Source organism: Lipophrys pholis (genome assembly GCF_963383615.2).
Source record: "Lipophrys pholis genome assembly, chromosome: 5".
Lineage (NCBI taxonomy): Eukaryota > Metazoa > Chordata > Actinopteri > Blenniiformes > Blenniidae > Lipophrys > Lipophrys pholis.
Window position 1 is genome coordinate 21,099,865 of NC_137628.1, and position 18,953 is coordinate 21,118,817.

Genomic DNA, 18,953 nt, shown 5'->3' on the forward strand with positions numbered 1-18,953 from the left:
GATTTGATTCCGACCACTTTTTAAGGACTTCGGTTGGATTTTCATTAAAAACAAATCATTAGATTTCAGCAAAATATCAGTCACAGGTTTCCATTTTTAATACAGCAACATTTTTAGTCCCTTTAATTGCAGCTGGGATCCACCAAAAACTGCACGCAGAGACTTGCTGTCTGGTCAGGTCATCAATCCGTCGAGTTCAAAATGCACAAGCAGCCACATGCACACACACATATGGTATGATGAAGATTCTTGGTTTTAACTGCCCTGCATAGCTTTGGTCTGTGGTAGGAAACAAAAGTTGAAGTTGTAGTGATAGTTGTCAGAAAACTTTGCACACAAGAAAACATGAATTAAGGCCTGTGAGGTTACGTTTGGAAGCTCTTGCTGACCGTTTAAAACTATGTTTATGTGCCTTGCCAATAGCAAATATGGGTATGGTGAAGTAGCAGATGGATCTGTTGCACTAAGCAGGCTTTATGCTGCATCTCTTTGGTAGACTTCACCACAGTGGATTATTAAGTAAATGAAGGGGAAACTCTGGCAGCTCTTATGCACGGTGGAGTAATGATATGATGTGGGAATAACAATTAAGCATAAGTATGTGTGTACATGTTAATGTTTTAACTTGGTAACAAAGTTTGATAAAATATCCTCTTAACATTGGTGCATTTCAGATATGCCTATTTAGATACAAGCGGTTAAAAAAACAAACAAAAAAACAAACTCCAAAGACATCAGACATTGTATTATGACATGTTTGTCAGTTTATTAGTGTCCAAATATTTATTTCTCATAGCTAAATGTCCCTAAGCCAAATAGATAGGCTTCTGTATAATACATTATATTTGGTCCAAAAAACAAGGACTCTCTAATGATGACTTATGTAATGTATATGTGTGTATGCAGTGCAGTAATGCCTCTAACTACAAGAGCAAACTGCTGGGATTGCGTGCGGGAAGCAGAGCTGTATTTTTCTGTTTGTGTTAGTTGAACCAGCAGTGTTGAATAGCACAAACCATCTGGGGCTTTTTTGGATGTTTTTTTTCCCCTTTGTCTTTGGTATTGCCAATAGACTGTTGGATGGAGTTGCTCTCTGCAAGAAGTTCTGAGTCGATATACGTAAATGCACAGAACTCTGACTCAGCTGTACACAACTGTGTGTGCCGGCTTTGTCGAGGTGCATTTTTCATCCTGAAAATGCTGATTGCATTTAAGCACATTTCTCAGTGAGATAGGATACTCAAACTGGAGGGGGCCAAGATTTATTTTTTTTTCTCTTTGCTTTCACTTAGACCATCATATTTCAGTGATTTGTAAGACATATAGGAATAACAAATGACAGTGAGCCGTTTACATACCCACTAAAAATCCAATCATTATCCAATTTCTGAAGTTATGAAAATATTCAAGTGATTATGAAAGCAAAATGTCATTTGCTTCATCCAAAGATGACTTATTTGATTATGAGAAATCGAATGACCATAGCTCTCGATTTGGCAGATTGCTGATTTAGGAGAAGCTAGCATTTAGGCAACAAGCAACGGCTAGCGGCGCTCGTTAGCCGCAGTCAGGCTCGTTTGGTTTCTTCAGCTTAAGCGAAAATATTTTTATTTATAACCAGGGAATTTAAATGATTGTATAATATATACAAACACTAAAATCACATTCTCTAACTTTATCAAAGTATTTTATGTTTGGGATCAGTGTTTGCCGTTTTTCAGTTTTCATGAGAGGAAAACTCAAATTTTTGCTCTTAATAGAATCATGTCTGTTCTGGCTTTGGAAAAACCCCTCCGGTTCTTTTTCACTGGAGACTTTGAAATGGTACTCTGCAGGGAAGAGTCAACCCTTCGATTCAAAAATAGATAATTAAAACAAACAAAACAACACTGCCTTTCAACTGTAATGAGGTCTGAACTTTTGAGAGTAAAAACATCTTTTTTGGGTTACTTTCCCACTTTTTCAGAAGATCCACATGAAGTTAAATACGAAACCTTTCCCTCCGTTCCCTATCTTGATTCTCCTTTTGTGCTCTTAAGGAAAGCGAAGGTGGGTTATTTGATTTGATCAGAATGTCACTGAGATGTAAATGAATCAGCTGCTGACAAGAATAAATGCATGCATTGTGGAGAAGTGCTGTTGCTCACTGAGTCTGAAAGGACATCTTAATGAACTGTCAGAGCTTCTGTCTGCCTCTGTCTTTGCTACTTGTTAACACTCTGGCATCCATTCTGGACTTTTCTGTTAAGAGTTTTTTAAAAGTTTTTCAGTGTCAGTCTGGATTGAACAGTGAACCATATTTGGTTTGGCATGTTTGAACTCTGTCAGGACTATAGAGCTGTCATTTGTTATTGAATGAGTTTATTCGCTGGTAGATATAAACTTAATAACATTAAATTTTGGTCAGTTGGTTGATAAAAATATGAAATTTAAACACTTCATCTGAGACTCTGAAAGATTAAAATGATAGATGATGATAGATGGTAAAAGAAAAAAACGACGCATATATTTTCTCCCAGCAGCGAAGCAGAAAGATTCTCAATACCTACGCTTTGAGAGGCACTTCGTTAGGACACATTACATACTTACTGTACTTGCTGATAATGGGTACGGATAACAATTGTTAGGTACTTTTGATAATTTTTTTGATTCTCTTTAATGTCAAATGCCAGGCCCGAGACTTAACACAAATACAAACACTATGTCAAACCAAAATAACTATAAAAACAAACAAACAACAACTTACTGGGATTTAAAAAAAAAAAAGTTGTTTACTACATGTCCATATGTATTACATTTTATTTAAATTTTCCAACACACAGCATTGGACTGCATCATGCTCTTTTTTTCTTAGCAGAGCCCCTTGCTGACTTGTTGATTTTGTCATATTTATTCATCTGTCCTTGAAACTTGTGGTCTTGTGCCTTTGGCTTGTGGTCTGTTTTAGCCAGCTTGAATTAAAGAAGTGATGTGAAATTCGTTGTCACCAAGAGAATTGTCTGGACTGGCTGCCCCTTCTGTGACTGAGAGGTTAACTGTGCCATAACCTCAGATTTGTAATCGCAGGATTTGTAATTCAGCGAGCCACCAAGACGTGATCATGACACCTGGGCTTCACTTACCTGACAGCTAGAACACTTTCAGTTTGATTTTGGCCTCTGAGATTTGTGTTTGGAGATTGTATGTCCTCTGTGCATGAGTGAGCTCACGACCCTATTCACATATTCCAAGCTTAAATCTCTCCCTGCCTTGCAAATTTGGATAAGGCAGGCTTGGAAGATGCATTGATGTATGTCTGGGAGCATGTCAGGTTATTCATTTTGGTTCGCAGTCAATGGTAAAGCGAAAGAGATAACTAAGTAATCATTAGTGTAACTTGCTGGGGTGCACAATATTGGATTAGTTTGCTGATTGGCGATACACTAAGAGGTTTCAACTCTTCTGGCTGACGTAGAGAGAACATCACGTCTAGTATAGTGTAATCACCATACAAGTATGCAGGATTTGATAAGGAAGTTCTTTTGGCAGACGTACTCATAAAAAAACTGCCATTTTTTAAATGTCCACATTTACAGGGGAAATGTAAAAACTAATATCTTGGTTTCTGACTGACTAACTAACACCCATTGGTTGGTGAGTATTTGTATGTATCATATCTAGTTTAAGCATTATAGCATTTAGACATGATTACAATATAATAATAGCAGATGGTCTCATGTATTCCTTTGATCTTTTTAATTGAACATTAGTGGTGTATTTGAACCAATTTTCATTTACAATTCCAAAGTATCTTTTTTAGTTCTAATCATTGTGAATGGAAATTCTCTCAGCACTTATTGGTTTTAGATCTATTGGAATTTAAAAGAAATAAACTGTCTTAGCTCTTGCCATTGTCAGCTAAAGTATAAACAAAAGTCACTTATTGCATGGACATCATCTCAAACCACTTATCGAGGTATACGAGCTAAACCAGATTACACCTTACACAACTGTAACACTTTCTGACTCCTTAAAACCATTGTAGAAGGAAGAACCACACAGACGAGCAAAGAAAAAGCACTCCTATTCTGAGGGTGCGCCGTGCTCGGTTAACACCTGGCCGACCAAGGAAATTACTTTACACCCGTTAGCAGTTGTCTCTCTGCCATGTCGTCAGCATCATATCAGAGAAGAGCTGACACAACAGAACCTAAGGTAATAATGCTGTTTAATGGGCAATAAAAAAAAAAAAAATAGTATCAAGAAGACCCTACATTAGGTGACAAATGAGCTGACTTACACAGGGTGGCGGCATGTGGCAAGCCTGCTACAGATACCACTGTTGCCACTCCTACATTGTTCCCATCCTTGCACCGATTTAATAGGACATGCCATTCAGGCATCTATGACAGGATGTTAAATGTTTGTCCTGGTGCTCTCAGCTGCTGTGTACACACATCTTTTCAGTCCTCACTCACTTGCTCTTGCCAGCTATCACAGTTTTTAATCCCATAATGGACATTTTGGCTAAAATTAGATGAAAAGAGTGTTTTGTTGAGGCAGAATCAAAGTCACTCAAAGCATTCGCTGTTACAAGAATTGTGAGGATGGCTGTGGAGTTATGTGGCTGGAAGTTTATCATCTGACCCCGCTCAACTCCGGCTGTAACCTCCCTAAATACTTGGTCACACTTGTGTAAAATTCAACACGGGTACAAGGATAGACAGAGCAGAACAGAGATGCAGCTTTGAAGTCGCTAATTCAGGAAAATGTGTCCGTCAAGCCAGAAAGCCAGTATGCTGGAACAACTGTTTCTCTCGTACTGCTCACAAGGTCAGCTGGATTAACAATTCATACAGCCAGTTTATGTATCTGTCTCGGCAGTTCTTTCTGGTTTTCATGTAAAACTACAGGCTAGGGCCAGCTACTGCCTGAACAGAGAGACAGAAGGGACTGGCCCATAATTGAACCCACAACCTTCTTGCTATGAGGTGAGAGCTGACCACTGCGAAACAGTGTGACCCTTTTGCTAGATTGTTGAAGAAACCACAGTGCCAAAAGAAAACTCATTTGGATTATGAAGCGATACGTCTTCACTGCTGAATTCATGGCGTCTGTCTCTCCCATGTGTATTTTATTTTTCAGCAGGAAGACGTTATTGGCGAACAGTAACTTTATAAATACAAAAATGCTGTTGCAAAATTGTTATATAATGTGTACTCGTTGCGTACGATTTAACACTGTATGATACCGTCAACCTTGAATCACAACTCGAATTTGAGTCACGCAAATTAAAGCTCTATTTTTCCTTTTTCTTCATTGTGCACAGAATTGACACCAGGCACTATGTAACAGCCTTGATGAGTTCAGATATTAGGTCATCAATATTTTATATGTATCTTTTAGTTTAAAAGAGTTTGTACTATTTTTCTTAAACACGGTCGAAAAAATTGTCCAAAGTCACATTAGCATCGTTTTGCCTTAGAAAACCGACGTCGGGTGCGGTGTGACAAAGCTGCCATACTTTGCTTGCTTTTTCAAATGGGGCCCACAAACGTGTCCTCAGCGTTCAACGGCTTTATTTTTCACAGCCTCGCACATCGCAAGATTCATAGCGCTAATCAAATGGGAAAAATATGCGTGGCTGATGCATCATTCATACCGGGCATATGTTCTCTGACAAAAAGACTTTCAAGTGCTATTTTTGGCTTTCAAACCAAACAAATTACAAAAAAACAAAAACCCAAATGAAAAAAATCGAAATGCATGCAATGCCAGTGGTGTCTAAGGAAAGTATCTTCAGATCCTGGCCAAAAACCACAATACGCTTCCGCTCTGTTTTCAATTCTACCTTGAAGTACGGGATTGACGGCACGGTTGCTCAGCCAAGGTGAGGCCGTAAATGCCCTGTAAACGGTCTTATTAGCTTTACCCCGCACAGGACGGAGCCTCCAATCACGCTGCCCTCCGAAAACTGGGAAGGTCATGTCCTCCAAAGAATGCGGCCACTGCATGCGAGACACGCGTAATGAAGTTATGCTGATCGCTCAATCACTTAGGGGCTTCTTCACCTTGAGTAGACGCATTTAAACATGATTTGTTTTCATTGCTTTGACCATCGATCTGTCAGTCTTACAGAGTTGCATCGTCACCCACTTCACAGAGAGTTTACGTTCATCAGTGACAATAAGATGGAAGTTGAAAGCTGGGTGAACATGCAAACTTCACAGAAATGTGTTTGTTTTCAGGTGACAGTGGTAACAATCACACTATGTTGCCACGAGGGTCGCTACAGTAGACTACCACTTTGTGATAGATTGCATTTGGTCAGTATTTACAAAATAAAGGCTGATCCTTGTATATTCATCTAATGCCCATTAATTAAGGGCTATTTTATTGCTGTAAACTGCTGTGATTTCTCATTTGTTTTCGTTCTTTATTCCTCTATCAGAAACAGGAAACCATACTAACACGCAGGGGTTTTTTTTTGATTAATTTATTTTTTAATCTTGTGTGGGCATAGTTGATTAATGTACAGAGACAACTGAAGTAGGGTATTTAAGCCAACCCACAAAACAAGAAACCTAATTAACAACAAAGCTCCAATTCGGTGAGTGTTCTTTGCCAAACTCAGCAGGCACACTATCTGCGGGCCCGTGATGAATTGAGCGCTGAGAATGCTGCTTTCCGGCACTGTAACGAATTGCTGATCAGCAACTCGCAGTGAAACTCCGAGCACCTGTGACGTTGTTGACTTAAGTTGTAGTTTTCAGTGTCTGTATTGAGCATGCGTCTTTTCTAAAAGGGACTGTTCTGGCTGTAGGTGGTTGTGGGATTGTATTGAAATAATGCAGAGGTGTTTCATTCTGCATATATGGGGTACGGTGTGTGGACTGTATATTAGAAACACCTCAGTACAATATAAATGAGGCTACGCTGTAAAGTTTTATTGCGTCCATTATGAACTCTGATAGGGTGAAGCCAGCTTTGTAATGCATAGTGCAGCAGCCAGAAATAGCTGGTGTTGGACTGAGAGGCCTAATTTACTGGAAGCTGCGAGCACTGGTGAAGCCCAAACATCAATCGGTTCCCTTCATTTTCCTATCAGAACGAGGAGGTCTCCTTCAGACAACACGACTAGAAGAACCAATTCACACATGGAGCGGCACTCTATGCAATCAACCACATACTAGGTTGATCAAAAATTTAATTAATAGAGCAAGAAAGAAGATAGCTACTAGAGGAAAAAAAATCAAAAAAGTTCAATGCTGCACATGGAAGTTTGCTTTACCCTCACTTGATTTCAAAACAGCTTGGATTTTTGTTTATCTATCAGTGTTCAGCCTAGAGGAATAGAATATTAATGCGACTGTGCAGTACTGCCTTGTCTACAATAAATCCTAAAAACTGCAAGCAGATGGCCCATTTTTCCTCCTTCAAATCACGTTATTCTAAACCTCCTGAAACATCACCACACTCGCCCCAAAAGCCTGTCCTGAGGCAAGGGGAAACACACATTTCATTGGAACATGATGGTAAACACTTCTTTCCTCAAATGTACGCTACAGAAGTCAGCATTCATGCATGTTGGGGCGCAACGTATGCTTTGGGTAGAAAAATGCACATAGGAAAAAAGCAGTCGCTTGAAAATACGATTGTCCTTTTCTCATTCAGTTACTATGCTCCAAAAACTTGCAAGAGCTGTTAGTTATGGAAAAAGTATCCTTTTTTTGTATTCACACTTTGTTTTCGGCAAGCTATATGTAAATCCTTTTCTCCCTTTCTTTGTTTTTTCACATTTGTGAAGTGACCATATTTAATAACTTTGTGTGTGTGTGTGTGTGTGTGTGTGTGTGTGTGTATATTTATTTATTTTTTTTCATTTAACAAACAGTGATAAATTGAATGAATTACCACAATGTAGGAAAATAGTGGATCTAATTATTGATGAAGGGTTTTTTTGTCATCACAAATGAGTAAATACTATTGACTTTCAGGTCTGGGCTTCAGCAAAGCCTCTGCTATTTGCAGTTAGTGCTCCTGACTAATGCATTTATTATGGAAAAATGATAAAAAAAAAAAGAAAGTTTGACACTGTGCTTCAGCATAGTCACCGGAAACAAATGACTGCAAATGACCTGACCTGTTTTTAAGCATACACCCAATAAGTTTAATAAGTCATAATTAATGTACTTTTTTTCCCCCCTAAATAGCACATTGTGTTTGAGGACATTGGAACCCAATAATATATAGAAAACCTTTTAAGGAGGACAAGAGCCCATTAAAAACAACAACAAAAAACCAACAGGAATGGTGAATCATAAAGGTTTTTTTTTTTTTTTTTCCTTTTTAATTACATGGTCTGTTTCATTCCTCGAGCTGTTTTTAGTAACACGCACTTGCTATCAGCAAAGGTTAAACCTCTTTTAACTTCAGATATGCCTAACTTTAAATGGTGCATCAAGTTCCTTATTTCATTTTTTTCCCTGGAAGCTCTATAAAATGTGTTCATCCGTACCTAGAAACACGATCTCTTCCTGCTGAGCACGTACTAAAAAAGACATTTACCTATTAACTTTGTACTGTGTGTCAGACTGGTGAAGATGCTGTGCGGCCGTTTTGCTTTCTGCTCTTGTGTGCTGCTGACAGGCAGCCAGTTCTGAGAACAGAGGCACCAAATGGAAGTCCAACTCAGTGTGGTTTCAATGGATTGAAAGCTCCAGTAGCCCCTATGGGCACCTCACATCTTGCTTTTAATGTCAGTCGGCACTCAGACGCGCACATGCAATTGTACACAGCAACTAGAGGGACATCTCACAAATCTGAGTGACTGAACTGTGAATCATGCATCTCACCAAGACTGTACTAATGCAACAAGAGAGTTTTTTTTTGGGGGGGGGGGGGGGGCGACTTCATCCTGTCTCAAAAAGACTCACTCTTGCTGCAAAAACAGCTTACAATTTTTTCAAAGAAGTCTTATCTTTGTGCCATTAACGACAAACGTTTTTTTGTTCAGGATAGGCATTTGTTTGTGAACATTTTATCCTGAAAGTGGATCGTTATACGCAGAAAAATTAGAAAGTATGAGGATTTTGATTGACAGGGATCAGATTGTAACAGAATAATGCTTGTCCAAGAGCATCCACAGAACAGTGACTCATCTGGGATGTTTCTGGCCTGCAGTGTTGAGTAGCTATCAGGTGTGGTCCAAGACTAAGAAAAGCAGTGAGCTGGCGATGAAGTCATAGCCAGCCGAGGCTCAATGACGCTCATTGGGAGGCGTGGTTCAGCGGAGCAGCAGCACCCGCTGACATTGCTGCAGAAGTGGATGCTGGTTCTCCTCGAAAGGTGTCAAAACACACAATAGGTCACAGTTTGTTGGGCATGGACATTGATAATTTGCAGATCCAAACTGAACATAACAAATTTGATATGTTTTAGTGATTCTGATGCTTTTTACTTTCTTGTTGGAAAGCCTGTAAATGTTTATGAGCATTCATTTTGTTTTAGATGAGCAACAGGGCTGACATTTGCCAAATCTTGCCAAAATATTAAATGCCAGGAAGCACTGTTTTTTTATGCTGTGCCTAGCCGTAGAGATTTGAAATCATTTTGTACAGTTTTTCCTATTTTCGCTATGTTGAACTCTCCAGAATATGCAGCTAAAAATAAATTCTGAAACCGGATTCATGCTTCTAAACTCAACATTTGTTTTATTCCACTGGAACTAACTGATTTGTTTAAGATGCATGTTGAAAATGTGCTGTATGTCTTTAATGAAGAAAGAAAGGGTATTATTATCTTTTACACACTGTACTTGTACACTGTCATTCAAATAGCTGTTTCAGTTAGACAAGGATTATTGGCACGAACCCAGTCATACTGATAAGTATGTGTTTTAATTATAGCAAGGAGAGATCATTAACTGGAGAATTTATTTCAGAAATGTACCGTATCGACACATATTCTGCTTGATCCCATTTGTTGTGAAACTGTGCAGCTGAATGCACAAAATAATGATGTTGGAGATGACAGTGTTTGACAGATGAGTCACTCAGCTGTTTTCGCTCTCGCTTTGCAAGAGACTTCGTCTTGGTGATGCGTCCTCAATATTATTGTGCTTCCCTGCATATTTCCTGTTTAAAAAAAACAACTGCTTTTGCATAATTGATAGGTTTAACTCTATCCATAATGTAGCTATATTACAACTTAACATATACAGATTATGTAACATAATTGAAAACCAAATCTCCTTTTTTTAACAATAAGAAATTGCAATATGGCTGCCAATTATTGACATGGTGGTGTCAAAGATCTCTATCAACAATAAACTCCATCCTGTGTGTCAACGGAACTTCCACTTTATATTAATAATTATACTAATATTCCTTCAGTTGACTTGTGTTCGTGAAAGACTTTGCTTTTTAATGAAATGTGTATGTCTTCTTAATAAGTCACAGGAGGTTTGTAAAGACAAGCTGGATGCCTTCATGACAGCACATTTTGTTCTGGTCGCAGTTACTGTTCACACGGTTCACCTTGTACTACAGTTTGCGTTTCACTTACACTGGCATTTCGCAAACGCAGCCAACAGATGTCACGGCTGGATGTCTATTCTGTTATGTGCAACAGCTTGTGTAATTTTAATAACAATGCTAATTAATGTAATGCCTTTTTGACCACTTGATATCTCACCAACAGCACTGTTGAACAGAAGTTTGTATGTTGAATATATTACTTCATATTTACTGTGGGGACATGGTGGTTCAAGAGTCTGTCCTGTACTGCAAGCTTGTTAAGATGTTTTTTGGTTTGGTGTAATTTGTGATGCCTTCAAACTTGAGCTGAATTTCAAAGTACAACTTATATTGTTTCAGAAGTAGGAGGGACTAGGCACAGACTACATTTTGGAAAACTTCTGTGTTTACATGAAAACAGCAGAAACGCGGAAAAATGTATTGTGACAAACACATCTAACCCCAGTATTTATGAGGATGATTGTGAAAAGGCCTATATGTTGAACTCTGAGTGAACATGCCTGAACTTAATATTCTGTTCCTTAAAAGAAAGCAGTCTGGTTCAAATGTGTTCAAAAGTATTCCTTTGTAGCACTGCACCATGGTGGCCTTTCTTTGATCGTTATGTCATTTTCTGCTGCATTTCTATTACTCATTTGTAGCTGTAACTTACAGCAGCAGTCATTAGCAGCGAGGCACTGTAGACAAATCTGTCCATTCCCTCTTCCACTTTCAGATTTAAGAATACAGATCTTTTGACACAATCAAAGAAATACTCACAATGATGTGCTCTTAATTTCTCTGTGATAGCTCGTATCACGCAGTGTAAAGGCTGCGCTAATATTGCAACTGCATCAGGGTCTTTTTGTATCAGACCAAATTTTAAAAACTCTCATTGGATTTATGAATCTAATTTTGTTTTCCTACAAATTCAAACCCAAAGATATATTAGTTAATGTACTAGATGTATACAATTCTGATGCATGAAACATGTGCATTTATTTTGAAATGCATAATAACTACAAAATATTAGCTATAGAAATGCTGTGATTCACTGCTATATTTCTGTGATGATCATTCAGTTCATTATATGTTGTGTTGTTTTGCAAGTATGTACTGTATGTAAGAGACATCACTATGTATGTGTCATAGTTGGAAAGTGGAGAACGTGATGCAAGGCTGGGTCACTTAATTCTCTTCAAATATTTGTACTTTATTTGTAACTAATGTTTGTCTTGGCACTGATGTCTCGACAGGCAAAAGTCCTTCTATTTCTGTTATGGTTGCATAACATGTCATGATTAGTTTTAACCTTGGTGTTTGACAAGTTGAGCTGTCATGCAGCAGTAAACTCTGTTTCTTACATTACAGTAGCACACTGGTATTTTTCACACTGCCGATGTTTTCTGTGGCATTTTCTCCTTCCTCAAACAATCACCTCATTGCTGTTTATTTTTACTCTATATGCAGTCCTCGGCTGGGGTCCATTTAAAATAATCAGAGCATGTCTTTAAAAAAAAAAAAAAAAAAGCTATAATAGGTGTGATATTCTTTCAAAATTGCACTCCAAAATCTGACTAACTTGCTCAAGCTGCTGCTTTTCTTAACAAAAAATATTGGGCTTGGTGAGTAAAATCAACAAATAAAGGGCATGTTTCTGCCAAAAGGCCACGGTAAATGACAAAATGAGAGTGAATTTCCATCTCTCCTAAGTCGACATGAATTATTAAGACTCGCAGAGGGCAGTCACCAGAAAAAAAGCCAAAGCTGAAGTTGACCAACTAATGAAATGAAAGACGAACAGCCACACTTTATTTAATCGAGTAGTGACATTCATCATATCTGCTGAAACCGGCTGTTGTAACGAGTTTTTTTTCCCCTTGTCACATACTGAATGTGAAGATTTTGCTAAAAATCTGTTTTCCCCATATGTTCCATTCAGTTCAACAGTGGTTCACATTTTACATGTTTTATGATTTAATGATTCAGTCTTAACCAGGAACAACGTAAAGACGGTCTTCCAAAACGTGTGCCTCTCTCTTCAATTTGATCACACTTCTGTGCATGGTAGATTAATGAGTTTATAAATAGGACATAGAATTGCCTTCCTCCACACTTTCCTTGAACAGTGCTTATATGTAGTGACAGTTGTATTAGTAAACTGCAAACTTTTTTGACTGTAAAGGTCTGTGTTGTTCTAAAAACTAGAATATCTAATTTGTGGTTCCATCAAAAGTGCTACCTTGCCAACTTTCCAACTGTCCATCCATCTTAACTCACCGTGTGTAGTATTACGGCCTCCGGTCCAGATCTGTCATTCTTATTCACATTCTTTACTCCCTTCTGCCTCATTGACATTGGCAGGAGACTGGGCCAGTCCCAGCTGGCCCATTCTGAAATTGCTTACTGTAAAAATGCATTCCCACAGTAACAACAGACTGCTATCCCCATGCCAGCTGTTCTGTCCTCATACTCACCCAATATAACCCCACTAAGCTTCAAGAGTTTGAGGAAAACTATTCTGTAAAAAATATTAAAGTTAAAGAGCAGATTATATGAAGAAATGTCTGATTGAGACTCATCGCCACAGCAGCAACACGACTTAAGGTTTTGTCATTTTCCGTCATACAGAGAAACAGTTCCTAAGAAGGTAGCTGACTTCACTGAATGAACTCGACTAAAGGTCAATTTTGTTCCAACTTTTATGAGATTTCTTTGTCCTCTTCTGACGACTTTGTGTTCATCTGGATTCAAATGCATTCTTCAGTCATGTAGAGTTTGTACCTGAGTAGTTTTAAGTCATCAAAATGCTGCTCAGACTCCTCAGAAGAAAAGTGGACGAATGTAGGCCAAGAACGTCACTGAATCACAACGAGCTGTAGTAATGAGGATAAACAATACTGATCTCTCCTTATGAATGGTAGCCTTTGGAGCGTTGGGGAGATGTGTGCTGGCGATTGAATATATTACTTAGAGTAATTTCCAGTAACTTAAAGGTTCAGGAAAGTGGCCAGTCATTTGTTTATGATTCACACAAAGCTGTTTATTGTATATTGACTTGATCTGCTGAGCTAAGATATGATGACTGTTGGCAGACTCCCATTAAAAATTTGCCTTTGGCGAAAGTGATCCACGACACAATGTCACCATAGAAAAGGCTCCTTCAGTCAGGAGAGTTATCCCCACTGTGTGGCACTGTTTTTTTTTTTTTTTATCTTTGTGTACCTTCATCATCTGGCTGGCTTCACAATAACATACATCATTTTCATCCACACAAGCTAATGCACCACCCATTATGAACTGTCCCAGCATGCTTCTTCCTCAGTGTTCATTTTTCTTTCTTTCTTAACAGAGACCATGACGACCGCCACCTCCCCTATCCTGTTGAAGTGGGACCCAAAGAGTCTTGAGATCCGCACCCTGACTGTGGAGAGGCTTCTGGAGCCCCTGGTCACACAGGTACTTAACTTACCAATAAAAAAGGGAGGAAACTGTTATTCCTACACACAAACAAAATACAAAACATGTATTTACGTTTTTGCATTAAAACACCTCGCTCAGTCTTTTGGTATTGCTTGGAGATGAGATTACCTTAAATGTTCGGAGTCGGTGGAAAAGAAAACCTCATGCTTGTTAGAGTGCAAGATGAGAGCAAAAATGATTACTTTCTGCTTGCACCTTGGCTGGATCACTGTTAGAAAGGTGTAAAACTGTCTTGGGTTTCAGCCAAAGAGTTTGGCTCATGTCCACTGGCTTTGTTTGCCTTCTAAGCAGAGCAGATGGCTGAACAGGACTTTTGCCACATTGGCTCATTGTGACAGTGTTTATGGCTTGAGCTCCATATTCCGTAGATCTTGCAGATACTATTTCAGAGTCTTGTTTTGTTTATTAAATTTTATCCTTGGAAATCTTGGCATTGATTAAAGCCATATTTGTTGCCTGGGATAAAGGCAAATGAATTTCTTTTAAATTAAAGAGAATCCGCTTATAGCTTCGACAAATTATGGTTTTATGAGTGATTTTTCTCCAGGCTTGGAGCAAGGGCTGAAAACGATTGACTTCAGTTGCTTTGGAGGTGGCAGGTGAACACAGTTGTGGTTAAGGATCAAAATGCATAATGGAGGCTGGGCACCACCTCACTTCTTTCCTTGGTTGAGGCTACATCCATGAGAAATTGATGTATTAATGTAATTTTGATGAAATGGACATGTTACAAATAATATTCACTTATTCATTTAACCATCTTCCAAAACACCGGGAGGGCTGAAGGACAGTCCCGGCTGACTATGCGGGAAGGGAGGTCACATATTGGACGGGTCACCGATCCATTATGGGACAACCACTGACATTCATCCACACTTTAGAATCACCCACTAGCTTAAAACACATATTTATCTCCAGAGCATCTGGCACAGGGAGAACATGCAAGCCTCACTCAGAAAAGCCCTCCAATCCTGGACTGGAATCATTGTCTGCTTGATGTCATAAGTGTGATGTTTGCAGTGGTGTGTGCCCTCTCTTTCAAACTACATTTATACTGCTTTGGATTTTCCTTGCAAGAATTTAAGTGGAACCATCACCATCTTAACTGAATCATCCGGCATAGAAGCACTTTCAGATTATTTATTTTTGTCTTTGAGAATCGAAGTAAAATCTGCTTTCTTCAGTAAAAGGATACGGTATGGATTTTATCTGTTGAGCATGATGTCACTCTTCCCATCGGGGCCAGATATGACTCTTCCCCACAGATGGCCATGATGTGATCACTTTGTATACAAGCAGCCTCCCCCGGATGTCTGATCTTTGGCTGGCTGCATTAGGCTTTATGTTTTTAATCAAAACCCCATTCTTTTAACTTATTGCAGTCCATGCAGTGTTGTGATTGCCATAATCATTTCTCTGATCTCTTTACTTTGGTTTGGTAGAGCAGCATGTCTTTAATTGGCATTATATCTTACATCGTTTGCTGGGATTTAGCTGAAGGGTGTTATGTTTTGTCAAGCTGTAGCTCTTTGCTGTCCATGCATGACAGAAAGTGAGCACAACCTGCCCAGACCATCACCGTATAAGACTCACAGAAACTCATTTTAAACGTCACAGGTGGAAAAGTACAGCATCAGATTATAAATTTAATGATGGCTAAACTCCATTCATTTTATATGTTGTTTTTGTTTTTTCATGAAGTTCAAATTTCGAAGAAGGCATTTTCATTCCTTCTGGTCCATATAGTCTACTACTACGTTCAGTCTGAAGATCACTCTACTCCACTTTCATGGCCTACATTTAAGCTTTATGCCTCCATATCGACAGCCGTGAGCTGAAGGCATTACGGAGACCGTTCATTGTGGTATTCAGAAGGTGTCTCCGGAATGCCTATAAGTCCATTCATTTGTCTTCTATCCCATTTTGTCCACCTTGAGGATGGCTGGAGCTGAGACCAGCGGAGTGTTCATTAGGTATGTAGGTAATTACTGATATGCCTTGGTTATTTGGTGCAGCACTGTTACAGACAGTCACTAAGTGTTTCATAATCAAGTAAACACAACACAGTGGGGATTAGTGCAGCACATGAAAAGTAGTCCTCATTATCTTTCCAATAAGCACAAAAGTTAAATTAATTAGGATCAAGGAAACATTAGCGTCGTCATGAAGCACAGTTAGTGTTTTGGTGATTGTGCGTATTTTAACCTGGTCTAGAATTGAGGCTTAGTTTGGCTCTATTCTGACTCATGTTCTGCAAGAAATGGCTGAGGATAGATTACAGCTCTGCCGCCTAAATGGTTAAAGGAGAAACACTATTATTGTTTTTTTTTTCCTTGTCTTTTTTTTTTTTTTTTTTTTTTACATGAGACTTGGTTTCTTTTATTAAAGGTGTACTAATAGTAGTTGTTTGATATTGATGGTATATGTTTGAGGGTGAAAGTGGAATACAAACAGGTTTGACTAACCCATGTTGTTCTTTGACGTTTCCAAAAATATTTAAAAAAAAAAAGTGATATATTGCCCCAAACACTGTATCACGATATCGTCTGAAATATTGAATTGTAACCCCTGTACAGTGATGCTGTATGGATGAACACATCAGGTCTAGTGCTTGTTGGCTGGGATAAGCTTTATCTCTGGTTTAATGTTTCAAGGTTGTGCCATTTGTATAAAAGCAATATCTAAAGATAAATCCTTTCTCTGTGCAGTGCGCCTTAGGATGATGTGGTCATCTATTGCTTTGAATGTGAGTTACTGTGGATTCAGTAGGTCAAGAAAGCTTTGCAATAATACACTTTTGTCACATTCCTCAAAAATCTTCACAGTGTTTCATGAGTTAAATGTTTTTTTTTTTTCCAGCTAAGCTATCATACTGTTATTGTAACTAAGTAAGAAATGATTCTTCTCCGGATCTACCTGGGAACTGACTTGCAGCAATAAATAAAAGTACAGCAACTTGACTTTCTTCAGCAGAAATAACCAGGTTCTTCTTAACATATTTTGATACAATAGTTTACAAGGTAGGAGGGTAGCAGTACACTGACACTTGCAAAATCTTCCATGCTCATAAATTAACACAGACTCCCTGGTGGGTCTGTATCTATTCATTCCAGAGGAACATCTTTTCTCCAGGATGGCTTAATAAAGCTGTCTCATTGCAGGTAATGCCTGATTCACTGGCTTGGGTGGATATTAGATTTAGGACGGTTAGGATTTACTTGCAAACTGGGACTCAGTATCCAGTCTGTTTACTTTCACTCCCCCCGGGGAACGTTTCTGTATCGATTGTCGACTTTTTGCCAACTTTACCTGTTAAAGCAAAGCCTGTTTATCTTCTGTTGTCAACATTTTCCGTTTGTTCTCAGAAGCAAGGGATTACTGCAGCATTGGGATGAATCTGAACTCCTAACCAATGCCCTTGAATGCGCTCATTCAAAATCCCTGTATTTGACTGCAAAGAACATTGAGGGTTATATCAGGGAAGTTATTTACAGTCGAGTATAGAATCTTCAACGACATAATAGAATACTTTTCCAGGAAAAAATCATTTAACCAGCAGTACAAGGTCACTGTGGGAATCTTCTCAAATAAGAGTAATACATGAATGTTTCATAAGATTTGTCTTTCTCTCATTGAAGCATAATCCTTGGTATTACACGAAGAGCCTTGAGAGAATTAACCGCACAAAACAACAAAAGTACGAGGCAGACTCGCATGGAGTGAGATGCTCATTGTTTTTTGGGGGAAAAAGACATAAACGACACTCCAAGTAATTCCAAGGCTGTCCTTCTAGTTCCCAATAATGGTGTTCGGAAAGAGAACCTGCGAATGAAAGAATAATTGTGCCTCAAGTCTAAATTGAACTCCCTGTAGCTCACTAATAATATACTGATGTACAATGGGTGAACATCAAATGGATTTGAAATCACACTGGACAACTATATCGAGGGAGCAAACAAGGAGATTTGTCGGCAGAAGTATGTCAGCAGTGTTGAAGTGCACGTTGATTTTCAATCCTCTTGTTGAAATAGCATCCGTGACTCATGTTTGTTTTACATTGAGTTTATTTGGCTCATGGCCAGTTTCTCTGATTTTGCTTGTTTACTTGTTTGCAGTGACACTGACTAATGCAGATAGCGCTACATCACCATGGCAGTTTGTTTGGGGACACAGTCTTTTCAAGGTTCTGACATGAATATCAATGTCTAATGAGTAGAGTTTTTCAATTGGAACTGCACCGGCATGCATCCTGTGTCATATCAATTAAAACAGTACATGACAGCGTACATGATAATTCATTCACCTACTTTTCTGCATATTCTAGTCATTTATGAGACTTATCTATTTTCTTATGATATATCTCTTGCATTATTCATTCTAAACGCCTCATTTTGTGCTCATTCTACTCCCATTGATGCCTTTAGTTTCTGTTGTAGAATTTTATTTAAATGTGTCACTTGGTCAGTGGGAGCCTGTTGCTTAGTTTTGATGCATGTCCATAATAATTCACATTACTCACTAGTCTGTTGATGTCATTCTCCTGTTTTCAATTAATCCCACGAGTTCTTTTACAACACTCACTGGTTCAAAAACTAAACAGTCTGTACAATTTCATATCTCGAGAGGCTCCAAAATGATAGGTGTGATGCTCACATAGACCTCTCTGTAAACAACAAACTCATTCCACTTGGATGCCCTCCATAATTACTTCTCTACCCACAAATAAATGACCCACCGAACAACAAAATAAATGGTACAAATCAGCTGCTTTTTATTATTCAAATTTAATCTAGATAAATGAGCTTTAATTTCAGTCCTATTTGTTTTGCATCGGTTGAACCAAAGTGTAATTGTACCGGTTATTCATAACAGAATTGATATATATCAAAATAGCTTTTCCAAATCTGCTAAAAGACCTGATATTTTTTCTAATGTTCTAATGCTACTTTGATCGGACTTTTTCCAATGTTACCT

At 38.5% G+C, this 18,953-nt stretch overlaps 1 protein-coding gene across 2 annotated transcripts in view; it reads left to right on the forward strand.

Annotated features, from left to right (window-relative positions):
* The window catches only part of ctnna2 (catenin (cadherin-associated protein), alpha 2), a 349,228-nt gene that overhangs the window by 13,973 nt on the left and 316,302 nt on the right, over positions 1–18,953 (forward strand). For both annotated transcript variants that reach the window (XM_080463022.1, XM_080463023.1), the window contains exon 2: positions 13,849–13,955. In XM_080463022.1, coding sequence (XP_080319148.1) covers positions 13,854–13,955 — 102 coding nt within the window. In that variant the 5' untranslated portion in view covers positions 13,849–13,853. The remainder of the gene's footprint in view (positions 1–13,848; positions 13,956–18,953) is intronic.